The sequence below is a fragment of the Argentina anserina genome, chromosome 5 (assembly GCF_933775445.1).
Source record: "Argentina anserina chromosome 5, drPotAnse1.1, whole genome shotgun sequence".
Taxonomy (NCBI): domain Eukaryota; kingdom Viridiplantae; phylum Streptophyta; class Magnoliopsida; order Rosales; family Rosaceae; genus Argentina; species Argentina anserina.
The window spans coordinates 24,363,574-24,389,617 of record NC_065876.1 but is presented as its reverse complement, the minus strand read 5'-3'; the positions used below and the strand labels follow the sequence as shown (position 1 = coordinate 24,389,617).

Here is a 26,044-nt window from a genome sequence, read left to right as displayed (position 1 = left end):
AGTAAGTGCGTAGGAGCACATACGTCACTCAGAAACCTTTCAACCGTTTAATTTTCCACATGCAAGGAATAGCACCAGTACGTTTACCCGATCGAATCATAAGAACATCACCTGGCCTGAAAACTCCCATTGATGTTGAAATCCTAAGCAAGTACATGCACGATAGGAACAATAAAACTAATTAACACGTACTATAAATTTAGGCAAGTAAGAAAAAACACAGGATAACTAGCTAGCGATCATCGATCAGGTTTCTACCTGGGTAAAATGTTGTTGAGAACAACCCCGATCAACGCATGGAGTCCGATCCAAACCGGTGGAAAAAGGAAAATCTCAATAACATCCAAGACATGCAGAACTGTATGATTGATGGAGTCGATAGAAAAGAACAGAAATGAAGTGATGGGGTCAAATATAGTGAGCTGAAATGTGAGAGATCGATGAAGAAGAATGGCGCAAAATGAAGGCCCGACTGTGGGACCGACCTACAACATTACTCTTTTCCCGTATTTATTAGAATTTGTGAATGTCCGCCCACCACCTAGCTCTTCCTATTCACACTAACATTATATAAAGGTAGCTACTAGCTAGCAAGATATGCATGAGCATGAACAAGAACAAGCTCGCCAGCCTTTTCTCTTGTCCAGATAAGAGAGATATACATCACAACATTTCAGTCTTTTAGTGTATCTATCTACTATTAAACCTGATGAGCTAGGCTGAAATATCGAATCAATGGCGGACGCAGAAGGGGCCAAGTGGGGGCAGCTTTAGCAAGATATGCATGAACATGAACAAGCTCGCCTTTTCTCTTGTCCAGATGATATGCATAACAACATCTCAGTCTTTAGTGTATCTATCTGCTACTAAACCTGCTGAGCTACGCTGAAATATCGGGAACCAATGGCGGACGCAGAGGGGGCAACTCAGTTTTTGACATCTGTTTTTTTAGTTTTTATTTTTAACTTTTAAGTGTCAGATATACATTATAATAGGATATTACTCTTATTTAGTTGCGTATCAATCAAAAACTCTCTTATTAAATTTTTAGGAAGGTTCTTATGCATGTTTTTAAAGCCATTCGTTTTAATAATTCTAGCTAACCGGGTTGAATTTCAACTTTAATTTCTCTTTTATTTTATTTCCTGAAAAAACAACTCTTACTTCTTGTTCATTAAGATCTAAAACTAAACAATTTTTCTCCTCGTACCTCTACTTATTGAATTTGCCGTTCATTTTTCCTTAATTAACCACAAAATCTTATAAGTTAGATACTAGAATGCGACCATTTTTCCAATTTAATTTCTCTTTTCTTTACTTTCTCTCTACACAAAATATCTCAAATTTTTTTTTTGCACTCAAACAAATTAAACTCTTTTTTTTGCCCCCACTCGTATAATTTTTTGCGTCCATCATTGTCGATCTACATGCTTCACAAAATCAACCGTACCGTGCATTAGGCTACTCAATTTAAGTTGTTCACTATTAGCATCTATAAAAGAGGATCAGAACTGATATTCTGATATAGAAAAAGAAAACCACAAAATATGAAATGGATGACCAGGGTACTTGGTAGGTTAGAGGTTCCTATTTCCATATATATAAGCTAGAATCATAAAATTTCGTCAGAACAAGTCACTGAAGAACTTTGCTGATGACCGGCCATGAATCTTTGGTTTACATTTATCCTCCCCCAAACGAGGAGCATTTTTGCTCCTCAATTTAATTACAAAGTAGTACTTTCTGTTTTTCAGGCAATTAATGGAACGAATGCAGATTCTCCTGCTTTTGTGATTCCAATTACGATCGTCTAAAACTAAGAAACATGCTTCCCGCACAACTCTAATTTTCTATTAACGTGCTTTGACTAGTGGCGGATCTAGGATAAAAATGTCACTTGGGCTAATTTTAGGAACATACCTAAAATTTTATGGAGCGGACTACAACTTTGGCTGAAGGGTAAATTTTTTTTCTTCAGGTTTACAATATATAGTGTATAAAGTTCATATAATTAAAAGTAAATTAAACCTAAATATTCATACCATTCCCTATAATCTTAAGTTCTTAACTAATCCACATAGACAAATACTCAATCTCTCGTTCGACTATTCTCTAACATACCACCAAATTTCCAATCATTTCAAATCGATGACACTAATTCCCTACAATCTTATCAAACTCAAATAGGCAAATAAAATACTCAATCTTTGATTATAATCTATTCAGTAAGACAGTAGCAAGACTAACACATTAACACCCAATTTAATATAATCATATTCCAAATTTTCAATAAGATCTGTTTAACCAACAAAGTGAACAAACCCATATACCCACCAAATTTCAGAATCTAATAATTCCATAATTAATATCTAATTATTCTAATCAGTATCTAATTCAATTTCAAAAGAACTTAGAAGAGAACTAGAGAATAACTAAATTTGTGGGTTATACAGTAGAACGGTAAAAATATAGATAAGAGCAGAGAAACCTCGTACAATCGATTAGTTTAATTTTTTTTAGTAAAAAGTTTTTTTTTCTAGACAGAAATCTCACCTGGGCTGGATCCGCCCCTGGCTTTGACTAGCCAACTAAAGAAGAAAAAGAATCAACCTTCACTCACATATTCTATAGATTACTACTTTACAATATACTTATATAATATATATATATATATATATATATACAGTCCCTATCCAGAGTGAAGGTTCACTCTGAAGTTTCAGAGTGAAGTTCTAATTTTGGCACACTTTTCGGTCAATTTTTTTCAGTATAAACGATTCAATATTTAGGTATGCTATTCAAGATCATCTCTACAAAATTTCATCTAATTCGGACATCGTTAAGGTATTGAAATTAGATTAAATCAATGAATGAATTAAAACTATTCAACGTGAACCGTTCGTGTAAATCTTAATTTTGAAAGCTCAAATCATTGTCAAATTGGATGAAACTTTATAGAGATGATCTTGAATAGCATACCTAAATATTAAATCACTTATGATGAAAAAAATTGACCGAAAAGTGTGTCAAAATTGGAACTTCACTCTGAAACTTCAGAGTGAACCTTCACTCTGGATAGGGACTATATATATATATATATATATATATATATATATATATAAGTGGACAGTTGATCGATGAGTAGCTTAGAAAATTTTATTCATCATTCAATTCACAGTCTAATAACTAAACTTATGTAAATCAATTATAATGAGTACGTAGTTTACGTAAACGATTGGAGAATATAAGTCCGCTAATTAGAGAAAATAAGCGCTGAAGCATAGGAACTTATTATTCTTAATTAATTATTATCTTATATATGTAGCTGAGTTGCTCGTTCGTATCAGGCTTCACCGGTTTAGGCCGATGAAGTTGATTATAAAGGGGTATTCGGTCTCATTATACGGTCCCCTAGTTCCACTCTAGTTTAATTTACGTCTCAAATTGCGAGATTATGTGAGGAATGGCTTGTGGCTATTGTCTATTGTTGTGTAAAAAAGAAAATGTTCGGATAAGTAAGAGCATCCCAACAGCTTTTGCATAAATACTCTATTATAAAGAAGTAAATCACAAAATCTCAATAAAAATAGTCACAAACTACAACAGCTCTTCTATAATATTTGACAAAATTAAATACATTTATGCATAATTTAATGAATTTATATAATTATTATATATATTTTTAAAATAAAGAAATAATTTATTAAAATGTTCCTTTTATAAGGAAGAGAGAGAAAGTGAATACTAAGCAATAAAGTTTAGAGATTTTTCAATAAATAATACAAGTTTTGAAAATTCTATAAATTTAGAGATTTGTATTCTCTCTCTTCCCACTTTTTCTAGAATAGAGGATGCTTTACATGATTTGGATGAATTTTTCTACCATAGCACCACATGAGAATACCTAGTGGTCTACCATTCTAATCACAATTTGACATGCAAGATTTAATTAGAAAGATTATATTTAAGCTATTTTGTCAAAAACTATTTTAAGTTTCTTTCTAAAACCCTACACCTTATATTCTAATGGAAAAAACTTGCGTACAAACTAGTATGTACGCGTGCGTCCAAACTCTCATTTATTTGCACATTTTGGGAATATAAATACATGATTTTAGCCGTTCAAAAGTTTAGTTTATTACTAAAGATCATTTCTGTAAAAGATCAACATAAACAAAAATCATTTGTTTTGTCGATTGCATCAAACAAATAAACGGTTATGGTGAAAGTTAGTAGTCTTATGATCAACCGTCAATTTATTTGATGCAATCGACTATGAAAACGATTTTTGTTTACATCAACTTTTTGCAAACATGATCTCTATTAATTTAATTTACCTTTGAACGGTTAAAATTTTTTATGTACATTGCGAAAAGTAGACAAATAAAAGATAGTTCGGATGCACACGTACATACTAGTTTGTACGCATGTTTTTTTTCCTATTCTAATACCCTAAACCCTAAAACCCTAAACCCTAAACACTAAACTCAAAAAATCCTAGTTTATCAATACCCACTAAGGTCATTTCACAAATAATAAAAATATGTTCACTTATATGGTGTAATAAATCCACGTGTCGAAATATAACAAGGAATACCACTAGACATTGTCACGTGGTACAACGGTAGCATATAAAAATTTCTCCATGATCTATTGGAGCAAAAATATGAGAAAGTATTATATATACCCGATATATAGTCCATGTGATGTATTATCTTAATGTTATTGGTTCATTTTTTTATTGTGTTTGTTCCTGATTGATTACTCATTTAAATAATATTTTACCATTTTCACTACATGCATGTTTATACACCATGGAGTAATATAATTGGTTGGGTACACCACATGATAGTGTCACATGGTGTTCCAAATACACATAATAATTACTCCAAAAATATAGTGTTTTTCCTTTAAAATAGAGATTATTATAGTTTTACAAGAGCTATTGGAGATGCTCTTACAATATAAAGATCTCTTGGAAAAATGGTTTGGATAAACCATTTTAAACCAAATTTTAATTGATTAATTAAATTGAGTTAAACTTAAAATTAATCAAAGATGAACATAGATTTGAGTTCTCCATAATGAAGACTACAAGATCATATGTTTGTTTGTGTAATTTGGTTAGTGAGTGAAAACAAAAATTGTCACTTAAATATGACTACTTAGAATGAGGGAAAGTGTTTGTCCCACATTGAAAAAAAGAAGTGTTGAAAAATATTTATATAGAATCCATTGCTTATGGGTTGTAAAGTGTGTAAGCCTCCTTATACCCTCTCGCACACGAGCAGAGGGGGTGCAAATCTCGGGTTGCAAGGAACTCGTGTATACTCGCGCGATCTTCGGATATGAATGCAACATTGAATCTGGGGTCGGAACGCAGATTTATTTTGCATTTCCGAAAATTCCTGTTGGATGTTTCACCTTCTCTTAACTGTTCAAATTCTATAACAACATAAATGTTATGTTGGAGATTTATAACAGAAAATGTTTTTGTATTCATTGACTGTAACCTATGTATGTTACATTCTCTTTGAATTCCAACATCCATCTTCATTGCTAATTGGAAATCCACACTGTATAAATAGTTACCATCATTTCATTGTAAAATCATTCCAAACACAATCAGCTCTCCCTCTCTCAAATTGTTCTTAGCTTTTCTTTGGTGATAGAAAGAGGTACTTTTCGAGTTCGTTTAGAGTTCTAGTGAGTAGTACAACTTCCTAGAATTGTTTAGTCGCTATATCTTGGGAGACAAGCGCCAAGCATCCTTGCACCGATAGAGGAGGCGTAAACATCTTAAGGAGAGTGTGGTATCACACACGTCTCGACTAATTCTTCAATCCAATGGTGTAGGACATGTTTGAGTCTTCCAATTTATGGCATGGTAGACTAGGACATGTTAATTATGATACTTTGCGAAACTTAATTAACATGGAACACTTACCAAAATTCCAAATTGATTCAAAACATAAGTATGAAACTTGTGTAGAGGCAAAACAGACTAGATCATCTTTCCAAAGTGTTGAAAGAAACAGTGAACACCTTGATCTGATTCATACAAATGTGTGTGATTTAAAATCAATGTTATGTAGAGAGAAGAATAAATACTTTATTACATCATAGATGATAGCACAAAATATTGCTATTTGTATTTGCTAAAAAGTGAAAGTGAGGCTATAGAGAAATTCGTTATCTATAAAACTGAGGTTGAAAACCAACTTAACATGAAACTTAACGCACTAACAAGTGACCAAGGAGGTGAGTATAAATTGCCATTTGCTGAGATTTGTGCTCAGAATGAGATTATACATCAAATGACTGCTCCATACACACCACAATCCAATGGTGTAGCAGAACGCAAAAATCGTACTTTAACGGATATGATGAATGATATGCTACTCAGTTCTGGGATGTCACCCAACATGTGGAGAGACGCGATTCTCACGGAAAATTACCTTTTAAATAAGGTTCCAAAAAAGAAAGAAGAGAAAACTCCATATGAGCTATGGAAAAGGAGAAAACCATCATACAAATACTTAAGAGTATGAGGATGTTTAGCAAAGGTGAAAATTCTTAAACTTAAAAAGGTGAAGAATGGGCCTAAAATGGTTGATTGCATCTTTATTGGATATGCACATAACAGTTCGGCTTATCGATTCCTAGTACACGATTCAAAAATTCTTGAATCCATACGGATACGATAATGGAATCGAGAAATGCATCTTTCTTTGAAAATATATTTCCACGAAAGTCAAGAGAAGAATCTTATTCTTCTAAACAAGCACGTGAAGACAACCAAACTGAAACTGATGATGCTCAAGATCAAGAATTTGAGTTGGAGTCTGAATCTGAATTTGAGGCTGAGGTTGAACCTAGACGAAGTAAAAGGGTAAGGACCGTAAAATCCTATGGACATGACTTCTTGTCATATATGGTTGAAGGTGATCCACGAACCTTTAAAGAGACAGTAAACTCTACTGATTGTCCTATGTGGAAAAAAGCAATCAAAAGTGAGATTGACTCCATCATGCAAAAATCATGCTTGGAAATTAGTGGATTTGACACCTGGTTGTAAGCCTTTGACTTCAGGTGGATTTTCAAAAAGAAATTAAAATCTGATGGCTCAATAGACAAGTACAAGGCTAGACTTGTTATTAAAGGCTATATGCAAAAGGAGGGTTTGGATTATTTTGACACCTATTCTCCTGTGACGAGAATAACCTCCATATGGATGGTACTTGCAATTTGTAGCAGTGCGCAAAATTGAAGTACATCAAATGGATGTAAAGGCAGCTTTCCTAAATGGAGATGTAGAAGAAGAAATTTATATGGAACAGCCTGAAGGTTTTTCTGCTCATTCTCAGAGTAAGAAGGTGTGAAAACTAGTGAAGTCATTATATGGCTTGAAACAAGCACCAAAGCAATGACATTAGAAATTTGATAATGCCATGATCACCAGTGGGTTCAGAATAAATAAAGGTGATAAGTGTGTATATGTCAAGGACACTGAAAATGGATATGTCATACTATGTCTGTATGTGAATGATATGCTTATCGTTGGGAGCAATGATATGATGATCAAGTCCACTAAAGACATGTTAAATTCCAAGTTAGACATGAAAGACTTGGGAGTTGATGATGTCATTTTCGAGATTAAAATTACGAGAACATCAGAAGGGCTTGTGTTGAATCAAACACACTATGTAGACAATATTCTTGGGAAATTTGATAAGGAATGTTGTGGAATTATTAGAATTCCTATAGATATGAATATACATTTGTCCAAGAATAAAGGTGAAAGTGTTTCTCAATTAGAATATTTGAGAATAATTGGGAGTCTAATGTACTTAACAAGTTGTACAAAATCAGATTTAGCTTATGCGGTTCATAAGCTAAGTAGGTACACAAGTTATTGGTAAGCGATTGGAAAAGTACTCAAATACTTAAGGTATACTCGTACTTATAGGCTGCACTACACATCATACCTAGCTGTTATAGAAGGGTTCACTGATGCGAATTGGATATCTGACATGAAAGACTCAAAGTCTATTAGCGGATATGTATTTAGGCTATGGGGTGCAGCCGTGTCCTGAAAGTCCTAAAAACAGTTATAACTAGATCCACAATGGAGTTTGAGTTTGTAGCACTAGACAAATGTAGGGAGGAAGCTGAATGGTTACGCCAGTTCATAGAAAACATTCCTAGATGGATAAAATGTGTATACGATTGGTATACATTGTGATAGTCAATCTGCAATTAGCAAGGCACAAAGCAAGATGTATAATGATAAGTCTAGACACATTCGTCGAAGACATAATACCATTAGACAACTACTCTCAACTTGAGTTATCTCTATAGACTATGTAAAGTCTAAGGATAATATTGATGATCATTTAACCAAAGAGTTAAACAAAGAGTTAGTTGAAAAATCATCGAATGGAATGAGACTAAAACCCATTGGAAATTAAAAATCACTACAGTGAATACCCAACCTAGCTGACTGGAGATCAAATGATCTAGGTTCAAAAGGGAAAACCAAAATCTAGAGATTAGTTCGGATCACTGTGGGGAGTTCCCCAAGTCCATTCCTATGATGAAAAACAATGATATCCATAAGAATGAGGTTAAGGTAAAGCTTTTAATGATTCTTTTGCGTCGGGAAACTGGGCGGAGTAATGCGGGTTACTCTTATTTAAGAGATCACCTATGTAAGACAGAAATAGGGCCGCTTCTAGGGGAGTTAATGAGGGTATAACTCTTATCAAACTACTTGCAGAACCATGCGTTTGTTCCATGGCCAAAATGGGCACAAAAATGAGAACCAAAGTGTACCAAGAAGACTCATGTGTGAAGTATGATATCATTTACACAAATGACGAATATATCAAAGACATCACGTCTACTATCTAGTTAGTAAAGTAAGCATACTTTCATAAGGGAAGGTTCAAAGGGTCAAACCTACCTATCCTATGCAGGTTTCAACCGTAGAAATCTATCACCCAATTCTATCGAGTTTTTGATGGCCAATTTCATTCATGTGAGGAATTGTTGGAAAAATGGTTTGGATAAACCATTTTAAACCACATTTTAATTGATTAATTAAATTAAGTTAAACTTAAAATTAATCAAAGATGAACATAGATTTGAGTTCTCCATAATGAGGGCTACACGATCATATGTTTGTTTGTGTAATTTTGTTAGTGGGTGAATAAGGAATTGTCACTAAAAGATGACTACTTAGAATGAGGGAAAATGTTTGTCCCACATTGGAAAATAGAAGTGTTGAAAATGTTTTATATAAAATCCATTGCTTATGGGTTGTAAAGTGTGTAACCCCCCTTCTACCCTCTCGCGCACGTGCATGGGGAGGGTGTGCAAATCTCGGGTTACAAGGAACTCATGTATGCCGGCGCGACCTGCGGACACAAATCAACATTGAATTGGGGGTCAGAATGCAGATTCTTTTTGCATTTCCGGAAATTCCTTTTGGATGTTTCACATTCTCTTAACTGTTCAAATTCTGTAATAACATGAATGTTATGGAGGATATTTGTAACAGAAAATGTTTTTGTATTCATTGACTGTAACCTATGCATGTTACATTCTCTTTGAATTCCAACATCCATCTTCATTGCTAATTGCAAATCCACACTGTATAAATAGTTACCATCCTTTCATTGTAAAATCATTCTAAACACAATAAGCTCTCCCTCTCTCAAACTGTTCTTAGCTTTTATTTGGTGATAGAAATATGTACTTTTCGAGTTCGTTTAGAGTTCTAGTGAGTAGTGCAACTTCCTAAAATTGTTTAGTCGTTATATCCTGGGAGACAAGCGCCAAACATCCTTGCACCGGTAGAGGAGGCGTAAACGTCTTAAGGACAGTGTGGTATCACACACGTCTCGACTAATTTTTCAATCATCAATCGTTTGGTATTTTGGTTGAATTCATATTGAATTTCTTTCGTGTTTTTCGTCATTAGAATTTCATATATTATATTTTTTTTATAATTCAATTTATTAAATTATACATGTAATATATCACTGATTTTCTAACAAGATCTTAATTAATTTAGATAAACTAAAAACTCTAGCAAGCTGCAAATTAGTTTGCTAGAGCCGGTTAATTTTAGACCCTATATATTGTACATGTGCGCATTATACCTTGACGGGTGTCATCATGGGACTCGGATCCCCTCCTCATAAGTCTCTCCTCATACTGCCTCATAAGTCTCTCTTCATCATGCACAGGATCTCCCGGCTGGTCATACTCAACACCGAAACGCAAAGTACAAAAACGTTACGAGAATACAATCGATTTAAGAATCTACAAAAATATGAAACGTTGTCCATATATTTAGTGAATTATTTTCCATTTTTCTACATTTGTTCATTCACAAAGTCAATGTGTACTAAAAATGAAGATTCTAGGTAGAGTAATTATTACTCGTGATAAATTGGAGTCACTGATCAAAACCAAATCATGATAAACATAGTCGAGCAGGCGGCAGGTGGCTCTAACATGATTACAACATTTCAATGGAGGCCAATGAAATAAAAATAGAAAAAAGAAATGGCGAAGAAAGCAATTAGCGCGCATATACATTCATGTGATTAGCCTAATTTCGTGTTAGTTTCAGAGTCTGATGACTGATACGTAGAATGGTGGACTCTCTGAGACCAACCCAAGTCGCAATTAGAGGGACCGACTCGGAACAAAGTGTGAGGACTAAGAACAAGATTGATCATATCGATCATCCCTTACATGTATTCATCTACAAATTCATTCATCTGCAGATTCAAGTTGAGACAGAGACATAGATAATAAGAAAGAAAAGAGAGCTAGATAAGGGAGAGAGATTTCCCTTCTCGATCACTACCTTTCAAATTCTTCAAATATCAAAACCCACGATCAATGGGCACCATTGAAACTCTCTAAATTAATGGATGGACCAAATGCAAGAACACACTCCAAGGTGGGGACGTCTTTTTCAGCTAGGGTTCCAAAACAAAAGATGGCCTCCCCCACCTTCACCTCCACTCCACCCTTGATTAAATTTAAGCCTACCACCACCGCCACCACCATCGATGGCTTAGAAGCTTTGTAAAACCCTGCCAATAATTCTTCCACAACCAAGGAGCCTATAGCTTCTCCTCACCCTACTATTCTAGCCTTGCCATTTTTTTTCTGCACATTGTAGTCATAACTAGTACTCATAAATAATTCATTTTCCCCAAACACTACCAATTTGACTACAACGAACAACACAATTACTGTTTCATTTTGACTTTGGTCCTTAGTTCCTTACCCTACAATCCCATTATTTTACTCTCAGCAAGGAACAATAAAGGGATTTGACGGAGAGGTTGGCTATTCAGTATTTTGGTAAATCTTATGGGTTCGATCAATCAGAAGGAAAAAATTTAAGGAATTTATTTATTTATTTCGTAATAGTTAACAGGGTTGTTAATGGAGTGTTAGCTCACCGAATACGTGTCAAACTCTCATTTTTGGCAAAGGGTTGGCACATAGGAAATGGGCACAGGTAATGTGCTCCCTCTGATTGTCTCCCCTCTACCTTTTCACTACTACATATATCCCATATTCGCTACCATTTCTCCTTATAACAAACCCAAGAGCGCCAATACCTCAATTGGCTAAGCAGTACCATATCTCTCCATATAGCTAGCACAGCCTCTTTCTAAGTTTCATAAGGAGATGTCTGAGTTTCAGAAGCCCAGCATGTACATAGACCACAACCCCTCTACCATCGAAAATGGAGACTTCCGCAAGAACGTCGACGACGATGGTCGCCCCAAAAGAACTGGTATGAACTTAATTTGTTTCCCTACTTACAGTAATGCTCTACTCACTCTTACTTTGTCATTCATCTTATACTTAATACTTTTTATTTTTTATCGAGGTTGAAGGGACATGGCTGACTGCTAGTGCACATATCATAACTGCGGTGATTGGCTCCGGTGTGCTATCCCTGGCATGGGGGATATCCCAGTTGGGTTGGGTTGCCGGCCCGATTGTTCTCATGATCTTCTCCTTCATAACTTACTTCACCTCCACTCTGCTCGCCGACTGTTACAGGTCTCCGGACCCTGTCTCCGGCAAGAGAAACTATACCTACATGGATGTCGTACAAGCAAATCTAGGTAAAGACCGGCATTTGTCTTACTGGTAGTTCCAAGAAGATATAATATTAATGGTTTACGCTTGGTTCCCGTTTTGGGTTCTGCAGGAGGCAGAAAGGTTCAGCTATGTGGCCTGGCTCAGTATGGGAATCTTATCGGTGTTACCATCGGTTACACTATTATTGCTTCCATCAGCATGGTGTACGTAGCTAGCCAACTCTTGACAACATAACACGTTTGATATTTGAGAAATGAACTCATCATCGTTTGCCATATGTGCAGAGCGGTGAAGAGGTCGAATTGTTTCCACAAACTTGGCGTTCATGATCATATGAAGTGCCACACGTCCAATAACCCATTCATGATAATATTTGCTTGCTTCCAGATCTTGCTCAGCCAAATACCAAACTTCCATAAGCTCTCATGGCTCTCCATCCTCGCAGCCGTCATGTCATTTGCCTACTCTTCGATCGGCCTCGGTCTTTCAGTAGCCAAAGTTATAGGTGATAAGAACATTGAGATTATTATTATTCAGATACATATGAATCATGAATGTGAACACATGCATTGATGCATAGAACATGCCAAATCGATATAACTTGTCTGGTTTGAATAATTTTGGTCAGCTAGGTAATAGTTAAATGAAAATGATTGATTTACAGACGGACCACCTGCAAGGACAACCTTAACCGGAGTTACGGTGGGGGTGGACGTGTCTGGCTCCGAGAAAATTTGGAAGACATTCCAAGCCATTGGAGACATTGCATTCGCCTATGCTTACTCTACTGTTCTTGTGGAGATACAGGCAAGTTACTAAATCACTCTTAATTTCACTAATTTGATATATGGATAAACGGATATCTCATCACTCTTATTGTCAAATTATCAAAAAACTACTCGCTTAACATGCATGCATACGTACAACATATTCAATACCTAGAGAAAATGAAGGAAACATAAAGAATTATTTTATGTAGTTTTAGATAAGATGATAGATCGATACCTGATCTCCTAAATCTAACTAGTACCATATATCTCAGATATTATTAAGGTATTCTAATATAGCTAGGTCCAAACAGAAACAGAACGTAGCAATTTTTTCTTTGTTGAAACAGAAACATAATCTAGACATCTCTGCATGTGTACGTTTCTGTCCATGACAGACATGTTCGATTTATTTATTTCTCTTTTTGACGGAATATAAAGCACAAATACATACTGTTCGCTCGATTTTTTTTTACTATATAGTAACTTGATGCGATTATTCAGAACTATACCAAAGACCTTAATCAAAGCCGCGAACTTTGATCAATGCAAAAGCTCACAAAAGTTTATAATTAAGAACAAGATCAAGCATAGTTTCTGACCCTGAAGCAATCTGTGAGGGCCTCATAGGCTACGCGGCTTGCTAGGGCTTACGTCAACTTGTAGATATGTAGGGTTTTGGGGTAGCTCACATGCATGCAGCAAGGATTGTTACTCAATTTTGTCTTCACCAAAAACTCTAAACACAGAGTTTGGCTCCATGCAAATTCTGGAAACTGGAACTGTGTGCCTTGGCATGTCCTACCGACCATTGCTTAGTTTCGAAGCATTAGTAATTAGTGTTTGCTGCCCAGATGTCGCATCACCTACAAATCCTGGCACTATAGAGATAGAAAAAAATTGATGGGTTCAAAGATAAAATCATGTAATTATGGTTTACCTAATTCATTTACTGATTACGTTGTTAGATCCTGTATTTCCGTCTGTTTTGTGTGTGTCTAATTGCTTAGATCCTTATAACTATTGGATTAAATACCGATGACAGAAGTTATAGGTTAGTTGCATCATTCTTACACAATCTGATAGTTATAAGGATAGATTTGTTCGGAAAGCTAGCTAGCTTAAACGGTCCAAGTAAATATTAACCAGTCACTCTGTAAAACCAGTTGGTGAGATTGAAATGTATAGCAGCATCCTGTGGCTGGACTTATGGTAGATCCAAAAATATTGTAGGGTATGTGCTGGTAAATAATTGAGCGAACAAGTTGCCAATTTGTTTGTTTTTTGTTCTGGATCTCTTTACAAGAGATAGGTACAGTTCGTGAAGGTGTGAATATATGTTCTTATACGATGTCTGATAAGGACACCTAAAGTAAAAAGGTAATTATTTAGATATGCCCGTGGAAATGGGAGCTACGTACCTTAACTTCTGATCCTCTACCAAAAATAGTATCTTCCAGCATTTTAGCAGAGAATAACTTTTAGTTCAATTTCTAACATGCAGATTCTGAATAATACTAATTTGTGGTAAAATTTTAATGAAATAGAATAATTTTTTGTGAAATGAGAAATACATTGTTAATCATAGTTAGAGAGAATATGTAGTCTTTATGTTCGTTATGCATGCCACACCAAGATAGGTTAAGTTTTTAACCATGTACACCTCACAAAACTTTTTGCAAAGATTCCTAGAGGACCATATCATAGCCGGACCACAAAGGCCAAATTTGAGCCACTGAATTAGTTTGTACTTCCCTAAAAAAATGAAATTCGTTCTACTTTTTCTATCGTCCATCCTTTTTCTTCTCGATCATGATAGAACCCTTGATTAGTGATTGTCACATCTTATCCGTGTGATTCGCCGATTTGTCACATCTCAAATTTGTTCCCTTTAGCTATAACCTCAACCAGCCTCTTAAAATTGGACCATGAAACTTAGCTATGTAACAAGAAAGAAAAATTGGAACATGTTGTCTTTTATTTTTCTTTTTGTAATTAAGGTCATCATTGTTGACAACAAATGACCTATGTAGACATGTCCTAATTACGATAAAGTTTGAAAAATAATAATAATTCAATGATTGAGAGTAGCGTTAGAGGCCGGATCATGTTTTTTTGATAATGTTATTTGATGAATCATTGTTGCATTAATTACATAATGAGTTGACGGGTATCTGGATTTTGCAGGACACATTGGGATCACCTCCGGCAGAAAACAAATCCATGAAGAGAGCAACTAGCATTGGCATCTCTACCACCACAGTGTTCTACGTCCTGTGCGGTTGCGTTGGTTATGCAGCGTTCGGGAATGACGCACCTGGAAATTTCCTCACCGGGTTCGGATTCTACGAACCCTTTTGGCTAGTCGACATTGCCAACATCTGCATTGCCATCCATCTCATTGGTGCCTACCAAGTAAGCATTTCCCTCTTGATGTTACTAATTAACCTCAATTAAGCACACGATGCTTTCCTTAAGTTGTATATATACTAAGTTACTAACTATCCATATATATACCATTGATGGTCATCTACTTGTTCATTAGGTCTTCTGCCAGCCCGTATACGGGTTTGTCGAAAGCAAGTGTGCGAAACGCTGGCCGGAAAGCAAGTTCATCAACAGAGAGTATGCCGTAAACATCCCTTGCTGCGGTGCATACAATTTCAACTCCTTCAGATTGGTGTGGAGGACTGCGTATGTGGTTATGACGGCAATCCTAGCCATGTTGTTTCCGTTTTTCAATGACTTCTTGGGCTTGCTCGGAGCAGCGTCGTTTTGGCCGTTGACTGTCTACTTTCCGATAGAGATGTACATTGCCAGGACTAAAATGCCAAAGTACTCATTCACATGGACTTGGATGAAGATATTAAGCTGGATTTGCTTGGTGATATCACTTGTTGCAGCTGCTGCTTCAATTCAGGGTCTGGCAACAGATGTGAAGAAATACAAGCCGTTCCAAACTGAACAATAATACTGCTTGAATTAATACCATAGCCGATCATATAGGGTTGATTCGTAGGACACTCGTGTGATTAGTTCTTCCATTAAGACCTTAGCCATATGATCAAGTCTGTATTTTATATCATCTCCTCCAAGAGTTTGAAGCAATCAAACTGGGTTAATATTTCAAGTATTCGTCAACAAGAAGGAAAAAATTTGTTATATGGAACAGTCTGGTTCCCTCACCAGTTCAAGATCCACCAAACCCCTTCTCAAGCTTTCCTTCTAATTCTTGAACAAAATAACTAATCCTAAATGAAGGAAACTAGATTTTAGGTGCTATAAACATATATATTTGGAATGTTGGATAATGATCCCACAATAAAGAAATGGTCGGGGTTCCCTGGTTAAAGTTATGCTTGTAATCTCTCTTTCTTATTGTTCTTCTCAGTTTCGTATTTGTTTTTTTGGTACCCTAATTATTTCACTAAATACATATACACCGTTCCGTTGCCGTACTTATGCATGTTTATACCTAACCTAGCTAAGTACAGATGTATTTTGGCCTTTGGGAGCCTGGGATTGTGAAGTTCCAATTTACTTGATGATGTTGTTCCAATTTACTACTTCCATCAAACACATGCTAACGCTAGGGCGCCGAGCTCAATACACAGCTCATAGAAGGTCACGGATTTCAATAATGAAGAGCTTAAACAGGTTATGATACGAACGAAAGGTATAACCGCTCAAACTATTCTCAGCCAATTAGATGACTACGATCTCCACAGGGAAAAGATGAAACGAGCTTGCATCGAATTTCGCTGTCATCAAACGTCAGCTGAAGATATTAAGCAACAGATAGTCGGATAGAGATGACGGGCAACGTGCAAGGGAGCTACGTTGATTCTGACAGCCATGGATGCTGGAGTCCAAAGAGAAGTGGTCTGTGACTTGTGAGGAGTGGAGGTTGGGGTATATGAAAAAAGGAAGGTGGAACAGATCGAAAATAATTGAAGATAGTGGTAGCCCGGCTAGGTTTAGAAACATCTCGAGGGGGGAGGGACAAGAAGAGGGGAGCTGATGTTTTTACCTTCCCATTTCTCTCATTCGCATACGCTTGCTTCAGCCGATCCTCTCTTTATCTTCACCATTTTCTGCCTTGGTGATAACTGAACTGCCATAAACATCTTCGTCTCCATTTTGATCAGAAAAGATATCTCATTCCGGGAAGGAATCACATCAATCTGTCATCAATAGTGATCACACCACAAAGGAGCTAACGAAGGAGAATGCACCAAGCAACGAAGCCTGAGATGTATAGAGTGAGGGAAGAATGGTTGAAACACTTGACCAAGCTTGCTTGTAATTGATGTTATGAACAAATATCACCATGTTTCTTTCCCATCATATTCAATACTCATCACCAAGGGTATTGCATTTGCCGTGACATGAACATAAAACATTGTCATTCAGATGACGGTTGAATGCGTACATAGAAATTTTGTAACACAATCACCCAAAATAATCGATCGGCTTCTTGTCTGTTGGAAATATCATAAAAGGTTATAATTCAACTGTCTTGACGGGATGGAATGAATGAAACTGGGTAATGAACCTGACATCAAGTTCTTTTGCCTGAAAATGGAAAGACAGCAAAAAGAGCAACTATTCAGACTAATAACATGGCTTGTTTTTCAATAGAAAAAGTGGGGTGCAGCACTAGACCTTCCCAGGAGGTCACCTAACCTTGGCAAACATGACTACAGCCTACTAGACTAACATGTAAAAAGTCTGACTTATGAAAGAAATCCATTGGAAAGGGATAATCTAGCATATAGTAAGAAATGCGGTGACAACCAAAAGTTAGAAGTTTACTCACTACAACCCTCAAGATCCAATACTTGACAAGGACGCAGTCTCTTCATCAAGTGTCTTGGCCATCAAAAGGATCCCTCATAAAATTACACATCTAATGGCCAACTGTTGCATCAATTAATGAATACAAGAAAACCTTCTGGTCAGGTTTTAAATCTAAAGGAACTCACATGGTTATATTAAAATTCTGGGGAGCTCAACTTTAGAATCTTCAGCTGAGGATTGTAAATGTCCCTTCATGAGGAAGAGAGAGAAGTATCAACATATAATCTATAGATGTGTTGCTACTATTGCCAATAAGATAAGGCTGCTACCAAGCATATATAAGTCCAACCACAAATTCACAATAAAGAAATTAAACTAGTGACAAGAATGTTACCTCAGTCATGAAGAATCTGTTTCACTCATCACAAATGCTTGAATAAGACTCTGCGCAGCATGAGTTTGTTCTGGTGTTCCTGATATAATAATCAAAGTTTCCTTTGCTCCAGGTAAAGGCTCAGTAATTGTAATTTTTGCATCCGAAATCTGAAATGTAGGTCATGTTAAAAATGCTACTGTCGTGCATTGAAGTATGTTTTCACTAAAATAAATTGTGTAAAAAAAAGAAGATATAATTAGATAGATGAAGCCATGCCTACACTTTCAATAAACCAAGAAACTCAAATTCATCATGCAATCAAAACCAAGAAATAAAACTTCTCCTTTGTTTGCTACCTTTCTTCATGTTGAACTAATCAGAAACCAAAGAATATAAAATCCATTTACATCCCAGAATCCAAAATTAGACAACTTGTATTCCATAACCCAAAAAAGGCAATACATACACAATATATTAATAGATACAATGACCTAGAGGGAGTCACTTGTGCAAAATCAGGTTGTCCAAATATTTCAAATAAGATTTACACATACAAACATTCAACTCCTCAATAGTATTAGTATCTACTATTACTCTCTCAAGTTGAGATAACAATTCCGAGAGTTCCTCAATCCAGGTCATTTAGGTTTCTTCAAAACCCAGAAACTTAACAAAAGAAACAGAGATGACACCCATTCTGACACTATTTTGGAAAACATGTACAGATGAGGAAGGGAATGAATGAAAACTCTGTCCCCCAACCCATCTATCTTCCAAAAACTTACTATCTTCCCCCAGTCCCCCACATTTACCACCATACAACTACAGTATGCAGTAAAAAATCCATGTGGTATTATCTTTCCCGGGTTAATGCTCGAAGTCCCGAGCCTTGAAGCACAATATTGTAAACCCAGCCAATTTCTTGCAGGCCATAATTACTTTTCATGATTATGCAGTGAATCTATTTCCTCCTGGAATCTCCAAAGCCATTACCGAGTAGAGGCAATTATCTTTCACTGAATTTCCAACCACCAGTCCACCAGCCACCATTTCCTATTCAACTGTAAATGATCAGTTTTTCATTCCATTTATCCCCTTCCATATTAACTTCTCAATCCCTTGCCCCACTAGCTGAAATTTGAAATGCAGAGACAATAAATTGGCAAACTGCTCATGTTTGATCAAATTAATTTGATCTATCAGTGTCCACCCTCATGACAATGCCTTATTACACCCTTTTAGCTTCCTATCCACTTTATAAACTACATGATCCCAGGAAGTCAGGAACTCAATTCCCTAAAATTCTGTACCAAAGGCAGCACCAAGAAAATAAATTGGCCTACTCCACATCACAGAATTTTGCAAACTTATCAACTATTCCTACTTCTGTGTTAAATTTTCAACCAAAACAAAAACGCAAACCACTTAGAGGTTAGCCAAGTTCTCATTCCACTATCCTACTCCACATCATAATTTTGGCCAACTTCTTAACTGTTCATACTTGAAAGTTAATCCCAGCCATTAGATACTTCTCCCTATAAATTTGCGACCCAGGAAACACAAATCACTGGGAGATTAGCCAAGTTCTGGTTCCATACTAAAACCTTCTCTCTACTTGTATCCACCACAGCACTAGTACAATCAACAAGCAAACTGAATAAGAAAATGGACAACAGATCTCCCTGACTTAGTCCTCTTGAGGCCCTAAACTCAAATTATCTCAGTCCATTTCCTCGTCTATTTCCTCCAAACAATCCAAAACCCCTTCTCCAACATAAAGATCCATATAATTTCAGTCCAGATGATCATAGGCTTTCTCCAAAACAATTTTGAAAACAAGACCTTCGTAATGTACAGTTCACATGCCACAGAACAGCCATCAGGTGGACTTCTTACAACAATCCACCACATTAACTAGTGCTTCCTGACGATTAATGTCATCAATGATTCTACAGAGAAATGAACTTGAACACACATTCCTCCATTTACATATGTAAATGCAATTAAAAAAAGTGCCCGACACTTGCGCTCTTATGGCATTAGAAGTAATGAAGTCAGCTAGACAGTCAAATGTAACTTTCAGCTAACAGAGCAGAAGAGCAATAATTTTGAAAGCTTCAGACCTCTTAGTCCCCAAAGAGAAAAAACAAAAATAATACAAAAGGGAAGAATAAGGTTTCCAGTCATCAACCTATATTCTTCCAAAAAGACCCTTCATTCACATCATTTTAGTTTCCGACAACCCAAAATATACTACATACTACATAGGTAACATAGCATCAACCCATGCTTATACTACAAAATATTAGCCCATGCTTCTTTTACGCAAAAACTAAACAACACGGATTATAAAGAATGTACCTGACGGATTTGTTTCAAGCATTCACCATCTTCTCCATTTATTATCGGAATAAGGGAACTAGGAACAACAGCTTCAATAGTGGTACTGGTAATTATTGCTGGTTGGCTTCCTCCAAACCCAGGAATCCTTCTATGTGGACCTCCAGTAAAGTTTGGCAAACCCATTGGACCACCACCCTCCAGAAGTCCCTGTGGATCAATATATGATACAGTAAAATCAGCATTTTTTATTTATTTTTTGAAAAGAAACAGCTTTTTATGAAAACAAAAGGCATTATACAGCAGGAAGAGGACAAGGAATCCACCTTTCAAAACATAAAAGACAGCATAAATAGAGGCTTAGCAGCCCATCTTTAATGCTAACTCAAGGATTAGGCTTTTAGGGCTTAAACGACAACTGCTTGCCAGTAAAATCAGCAATTGACACTATTTAGTTGTCTTCTATTTCAATTTTCTTTTATTTGCTATACAAAGGCAGTGCTATTTTTGTATCACTATTATTTATTTTAAATGGATATCTACAACATGTAATAAAAGAAACAAATTTATATTAAATAGAAGAAATGGTACAACAGAGGATTAGGAGTCTGCTGAAAAGCATCAAGGTCAGAAACCTCTACAAGCCAAACAGAACAACAAGAAACATAAAACAAAAGGCAAAGACTTATTGGCACACATCAGCATTCCATCAAAGAGTTATCCCAGAATTCTAAGGAAACCAACACTAAGAAAAGCCTGAACCAAAATCTGTCCACTAAAAGATCCAGTCTCCCAAACAATGGGGATCATGGTAGCCAACAATTGATGATAATTTACAAATATAAATGTCTTTATAAATGGTATATTAGGAATAGAGACTTATAAGACATAAGGATGAAATGTTAAAGAGAGGTATGTGGATTTCGGTAAGGCAAAGGAAACAAAAAAGGAAGAAAGAAAAAAAAATTGTATGTCCAGATTACTTCTAACTTAATTCTTCAGTCACTAGTTTCAATTTCTTCCTCATTAGTGATTCTTCATCATTTTCAGTCCAATCTGGAATCCACAAAAGCTAATAAATTTGGATCAGGACTAGACACTTCACGCCTACCTACGATTGCAGGATCTGTTCAGGGATTAATTTTGACTAAATTAAAAACAGAAGTATTGGATCGTGCATGCCAGTGTATACTACAGGGTAGATAAAATGGCAGCAACCAACAACAAACAAAATTAGCTTCTGCTCAGCAAAACTTGTAGATTTTGTCATAATAACATTCAAATACCTGAGAAGCCCAAGGTCTTCTCTCTGATAAATGAAGAGGATGGAAACCACCATGTGATGCCAGACCACCAAATGATGGGCCGAAGTTAGAATGCATTCTTGGAGGTGAAAAGTCCCTCCTCAAAAATGGTCGAAAAGGAAGTTGATCTGTAAATGCAGGATTTGGAGGATAACTTAAAGAAGAAAATGCCTCGCGAAAGAAATGATGCTGCAGCCTACTGGTGATCTGCAGAAGAGCATCGTTCACTGCTTCAAGTTCTCCATTCATCTGTCATCAAAATAGCTAGATGGTGAGCAGGACAAAAGTAAGGTTCCCGAAAGGGCGCTTCATACTTGAAAAAAAAAACTGGTAGCCACATGCAGAATTCATAGAGTACATTCTTTACCACAACACAGCATAAAAATATAATTAAATTATTTCCAAAATCAAAGAATTGCATATACCAAGGCAGACATACCTGAATAACTTCATCATCATCTGAAACACATTTGGGGATCTGATCCTTTGGCAACAAACGTATATAAGCACGAGATGACTTTCTCATTTCAGCTATGATGGCACCACCCTTGCCAAGGAGACAACCAGTTTGATTGGAGGAAATAAGAAGCCTCGCTGCTATGGGCTGTTCCTTGGTAATAGGTACTGCCCTGGCTATCCTATCATGCACACGAAGGACGGCATCTTGCAGAGCTGATATCCTATCATCTGGGTGCTGCAACAGTTAATTTGTCATCAATTTGTTATCTGGTGTTTGTTTGCACGTGTGAGTGTGGATGTGGGCGTGTGTGTGTTTTCTGTACACTTCAGATAAAAATCATGTATCCAAGAAGAAAAATTAGTCAAGATCATACCGCAGGACCAGATACAATGATAACACGATCCTCCGAATCGGAGACAGCATCCATAACCTTGATTTCACAGCCTGTTTCTTGTTTAAGGATCCTGATAATCGTTCCGCCCTTTCCAATTACACCTCCTACTCTCTCTTGGTGGCACAATAAGCGGAAATTTAGGACTTCTTGTGAAGAGTTCATCCCACCAGGGACGCCAGAACCATGAATCTTTGGAATCCGTGGATGACCAGCTGAATGGTTATCCCCAACTTCAGCAGCCTGATCCCTATAGGGCTTTTCTTGAGACTGCTCTGGTGGCAGAGTTACTTCTGGTCTTGGAGAGGGTTGAGATGACGGCCCTGTGGAGTTGAGAAGGGAAGAAGCACTAGCACGAGGCAGATTTTCCAAAAGCTGCTGACTAACAGAATCTAGAGCTTTCCTGACAGCATCAACCTCACCAGTGATCTGCAATAATATCATCAAACATAATGTCCACAGAAACATCACAAACACGGACCAAAACAAAACTACCTAGGACAGCATTTTCAATTGTTTCTACTGCAAGCAGTCGGTGGCAGAAACTCGTAACATACAAGTAATGGCCTGACCAAACAGACTAAACATTAGTTTTTCGTGTTACGCAATTACCTGAACTAATTCATAGGCAGCTGGTGCACACAATGGAAGTTTATCTCTAGGAACAATCCGAATTTGCGCACCACTCTCGGACGCCATCTGCTTGATCACACTGCCACCAATCCCCAAAATGCAGCCTATCTGATTCGACAGAACTAACAACCTGAACACAATTGCCACAGCCTTGTTGCCGTCTCCCTCCGCTCCTCCTTGACTCCCTTCTTCCACCATTCTCTCAAACACAAGTTGCAAAGCCTTCTTAACAGCCGCCGCCCCAGGAGGATCACTCTCCTCACTGCCAATAACAACAACTCTTTCGTCGCAGCCGGGTACAGCTTCCTCAACTCTCACCCTCACCAGAGTCTCCTCATGTATTTTGTCGCCATCAGTAGTGAGACAGCCGAGTTTGGACTCGGGGCACAGTACCCGAAATACATGTTGATCGTCATCATAATCCGCAGACTTGAGGATCTTCGCTTTCTCATTCGGCTCCGAAGCGTCGTCGTCGTCGTCGTCGTGAGGTCGCTTGGAAGGTGTCAATGGAGCTGACATGGCTATTCGAAATCAAAACCGAGCTTCAATTCTTCGCAACTGCAAACAATTTTAGAGAACAAGGAACAATGATTCAATTCAGATTCAAAAATAAAGTTGAGAAATAAAAGAAAATATCAGGGTTTTACCTGGGAAAAGGTCACGAGTTGAGCAAGTTTTTTTAATCGAACATAACTTATTTATATTTCAGCCATAACATACTCTAAAAACTGACAAAAAGAGTCATCTTTTCTAACTAGCTAACAACTAGCTATTCTTAGATAAAATTAGTCAATTTAGTCAAAATTTACCCACATTTTCATAGTCATGAAGCACAAAACTAACAACATATATATGATGTAAAAGATCTGAATAAAAATTAATAACCACATCATTGTATAACTGTCACGCGACTCAAGCTAAACTAGAGGATAATGGGCCACAAAAACCCAATCCAACCAAGCCCACACTAGAGCAACGCCATTCATGGTAGACGCACAAGTCCAAACCCAACGGGCCCAAAACCAGAAGCTCACGAGCCCAAAGAGAAGCCCCACCACAACAACAACCCAAATCAGAACCCAAAAAGCCCAAAAGAGACTTGATGAGTCCATCAGGCCTAACTTCGTTAGATTGGCTCCATCGCCGCGGGAGGATACGAATCCCACCTCCGTCGTCACAGCCGCCTCTACAGTTACAAAAATCACCATCGTTACAAGCCTCCCCGGCGTAACAAGCACCAACCTTAATCCAACACCTTTGAATTGGCCGCCAACTACCAGATTAGCGAACCCAAAACCGGATCCCGGTGTCGTTGTCCTTGTTGACCAAAGCACGCAGCTAACAACTCCAATGACCTCATCGGAGCAATGGTGCAGCGCAACCTCCCTCAAGCCAGGCCTCCATAGAGTTAAACCCTTCAAACCAGTACCAAATTTGACATCACCGTCGCAACCTCACCACAGTAAGATGCCAGGCTTTGGGCCCGCCGATGCCGCCGTCAATCTGAAAACCCACAACCAACAATGGTCCTCTCCCTCAGAGACTCCACTCATCCCTGGTAATCTGATAACAAATCGACAACCCCATTGCCAAATCTCCACCACCATTCGTAGGCACAACACCTGTACAAGCAGACACCCTGCCCATGAACCTGCCGACGAAGAGGATGGAAGAAGGAAAGGCATGGATACCCTCACCAGTCCAAATTTTATTGCCCAGAAGCAATCGATTTGCCGAGCCGCTGCCGATAGGTTACGTTCATAGGGTTTCTCAAGAGAGAGAGCACGAGAGCATTTTTTTCTATTAGTAATCACCCTAATTTTAAAAAAAGATAAATTAGTGCGTGTCAAGAGCCTAGTTTTTAATTAATATAAATAAAATTAACAAGGTTAATTGAGATTAAAAATGCTCCAAAAATATATACCAAAACTCATTACCAAATGATTTAGCACATTCAATGGAATACATGGAGTTTTTGTTTTCGTATATTTATCGTATATTTTTCTTTTTTATGAAATAAACTTTCAAGGAATAAAAAGAAATTCAAGAAAACTAAAAAAAAATTCCAAAAGAATGGATTAGTTCACGTAATGCTTCTGTTGTTGTTGCTTTGGTAATTATTAATTTCTATGGAAATATAATGGATGCTTTGATTAACAAGATTATAGAAAATTATTAGGACAGCTTGGAGTTCTGTGGGGATAAAGCTCTACATGTCATGGTTAGCTGACCACTTCAAATATCAACTACTTCTTTATTTGGCAGATTTTGGCATTTGTTACAACAATTAAATATTATATTTTCTTATTTATTATAATCATAAATATTTCATAATTTCATATTGTGGACTTGTAATATTTATTGTAGATCTTTTATTGGTTGTAATATAAGTTTGAGTTGTTGAATAAAGTGCAAGCATTTAATATTTGATTATGCAAATTTTTGCCAAATCCTGTAAATTTGGAGAATTAAGTCTTCTTTTTCATCCATTTTCCTATTTTGGAGAATGGGATGGAGAAACTATTAGACTGAAAAACTGACATTTTTTCTCTAAAATGCATAATTTGTTGAAGATGCTTATTACAGATGATCCTCCTTGATGCCCAAGCAAAATCAACAAAATCCACAAAATCAGACCTAGTGTTTGGTCCATAATTAACCTCCAAAAATCAACCAGAGTGCCTATATACACAGTTAATGAGCATTTTTATTGTAGAGAAAATTAGGGATACAACTCCCCTCCCACCTATACGTGAGGAACAATCTACTCACTCATTAATAACACCTTGATGCACAAACACAACTGAGTCCATAGGTAAGAAATACTTA

General features: G+C 36.9%; 2 protein-coding genes across 4 annotated transcripts; one reads left to right on the top strand and one right to left on the bottom strand.

Annotated features, from left to right (window-relative positions):
* Window positions 1–11,619: 11,619 nt before the first annotated feature.
* LOC126796425 (amino acid permease 6) lies at window positions 11,620–16,269 on the top strand. The gene is made up of 7 exons (XM_050523251.1): window positions 11,620–11,830; window positions 11,934–12,167; window positions 12,254–12,347; window positions 12,429–12,649; window positions 12,809–12,951; window positions 15,099–15,326; window positions 15,457–16,269. Exons 1-7 carry the CDS (start codon window positions 11,722–11,724, stop codon window positions 15,880–15,882), a joined length of 1,455 nt encoding a protein of 484 aa, XP_050379208.1. The 5' UTR covers window positions 11,620–11,721; the 3' UTR covers window positions 15,883–16,269.
* Window positions 16,270–16,611: 342 nt separating this feature from the next.
* LOC126794143 (KH domain-containing protein HEN4-like) lies at window positions 16,612–23,886 on the bottom strand. Of its 3 annotated transcripts, none has more exons than XR_007672121.1 (9): window positions 23,863–23,886; window positions 23,195–23,773; window positions 22,565–23,011; window positions 22,171–22,425; window positions 21,714–21,980; window positions 20,449–20,637; window positions 18,106–18,254; window positions 17,731–17,960; window positions 16,612–17,486 (listed from the first exon to the last, which is right to left on the bottom strand). XR_007672121.1 is itself a non-coding variant. In XM_050520805.1 (8 exons), exons 2-7 carry the CDS (start codon window positions 23,732–23,734, stop codon window positions 18,111–18,113), a joined length of 1,842 nt encoding a protein of 613 aa, XP_050376762.1. In that variant the 5' UTR covers window positions 23,735–23,773; window positions 23,863–23,886; the 3' UTR covers window positions 17,664–17,960; window positions 18,106–18,110. The 3 variants fall into 3 exon arrangements, 1 of the variants encoding a protein (XP_050376762.1); XR_007672122.1 differs by having other exon boundaries at window positions 16,613–17,486; window positions 17,897–17,960; XM_050520805.1 differs by lacking the exon at window positions 16,612–17,486 and having other exon boundaries at window positions 17,664–17,960.
* Between the last annotated feature and the right edge of the window lie 2,158 nt (window positions 23,887–26,044).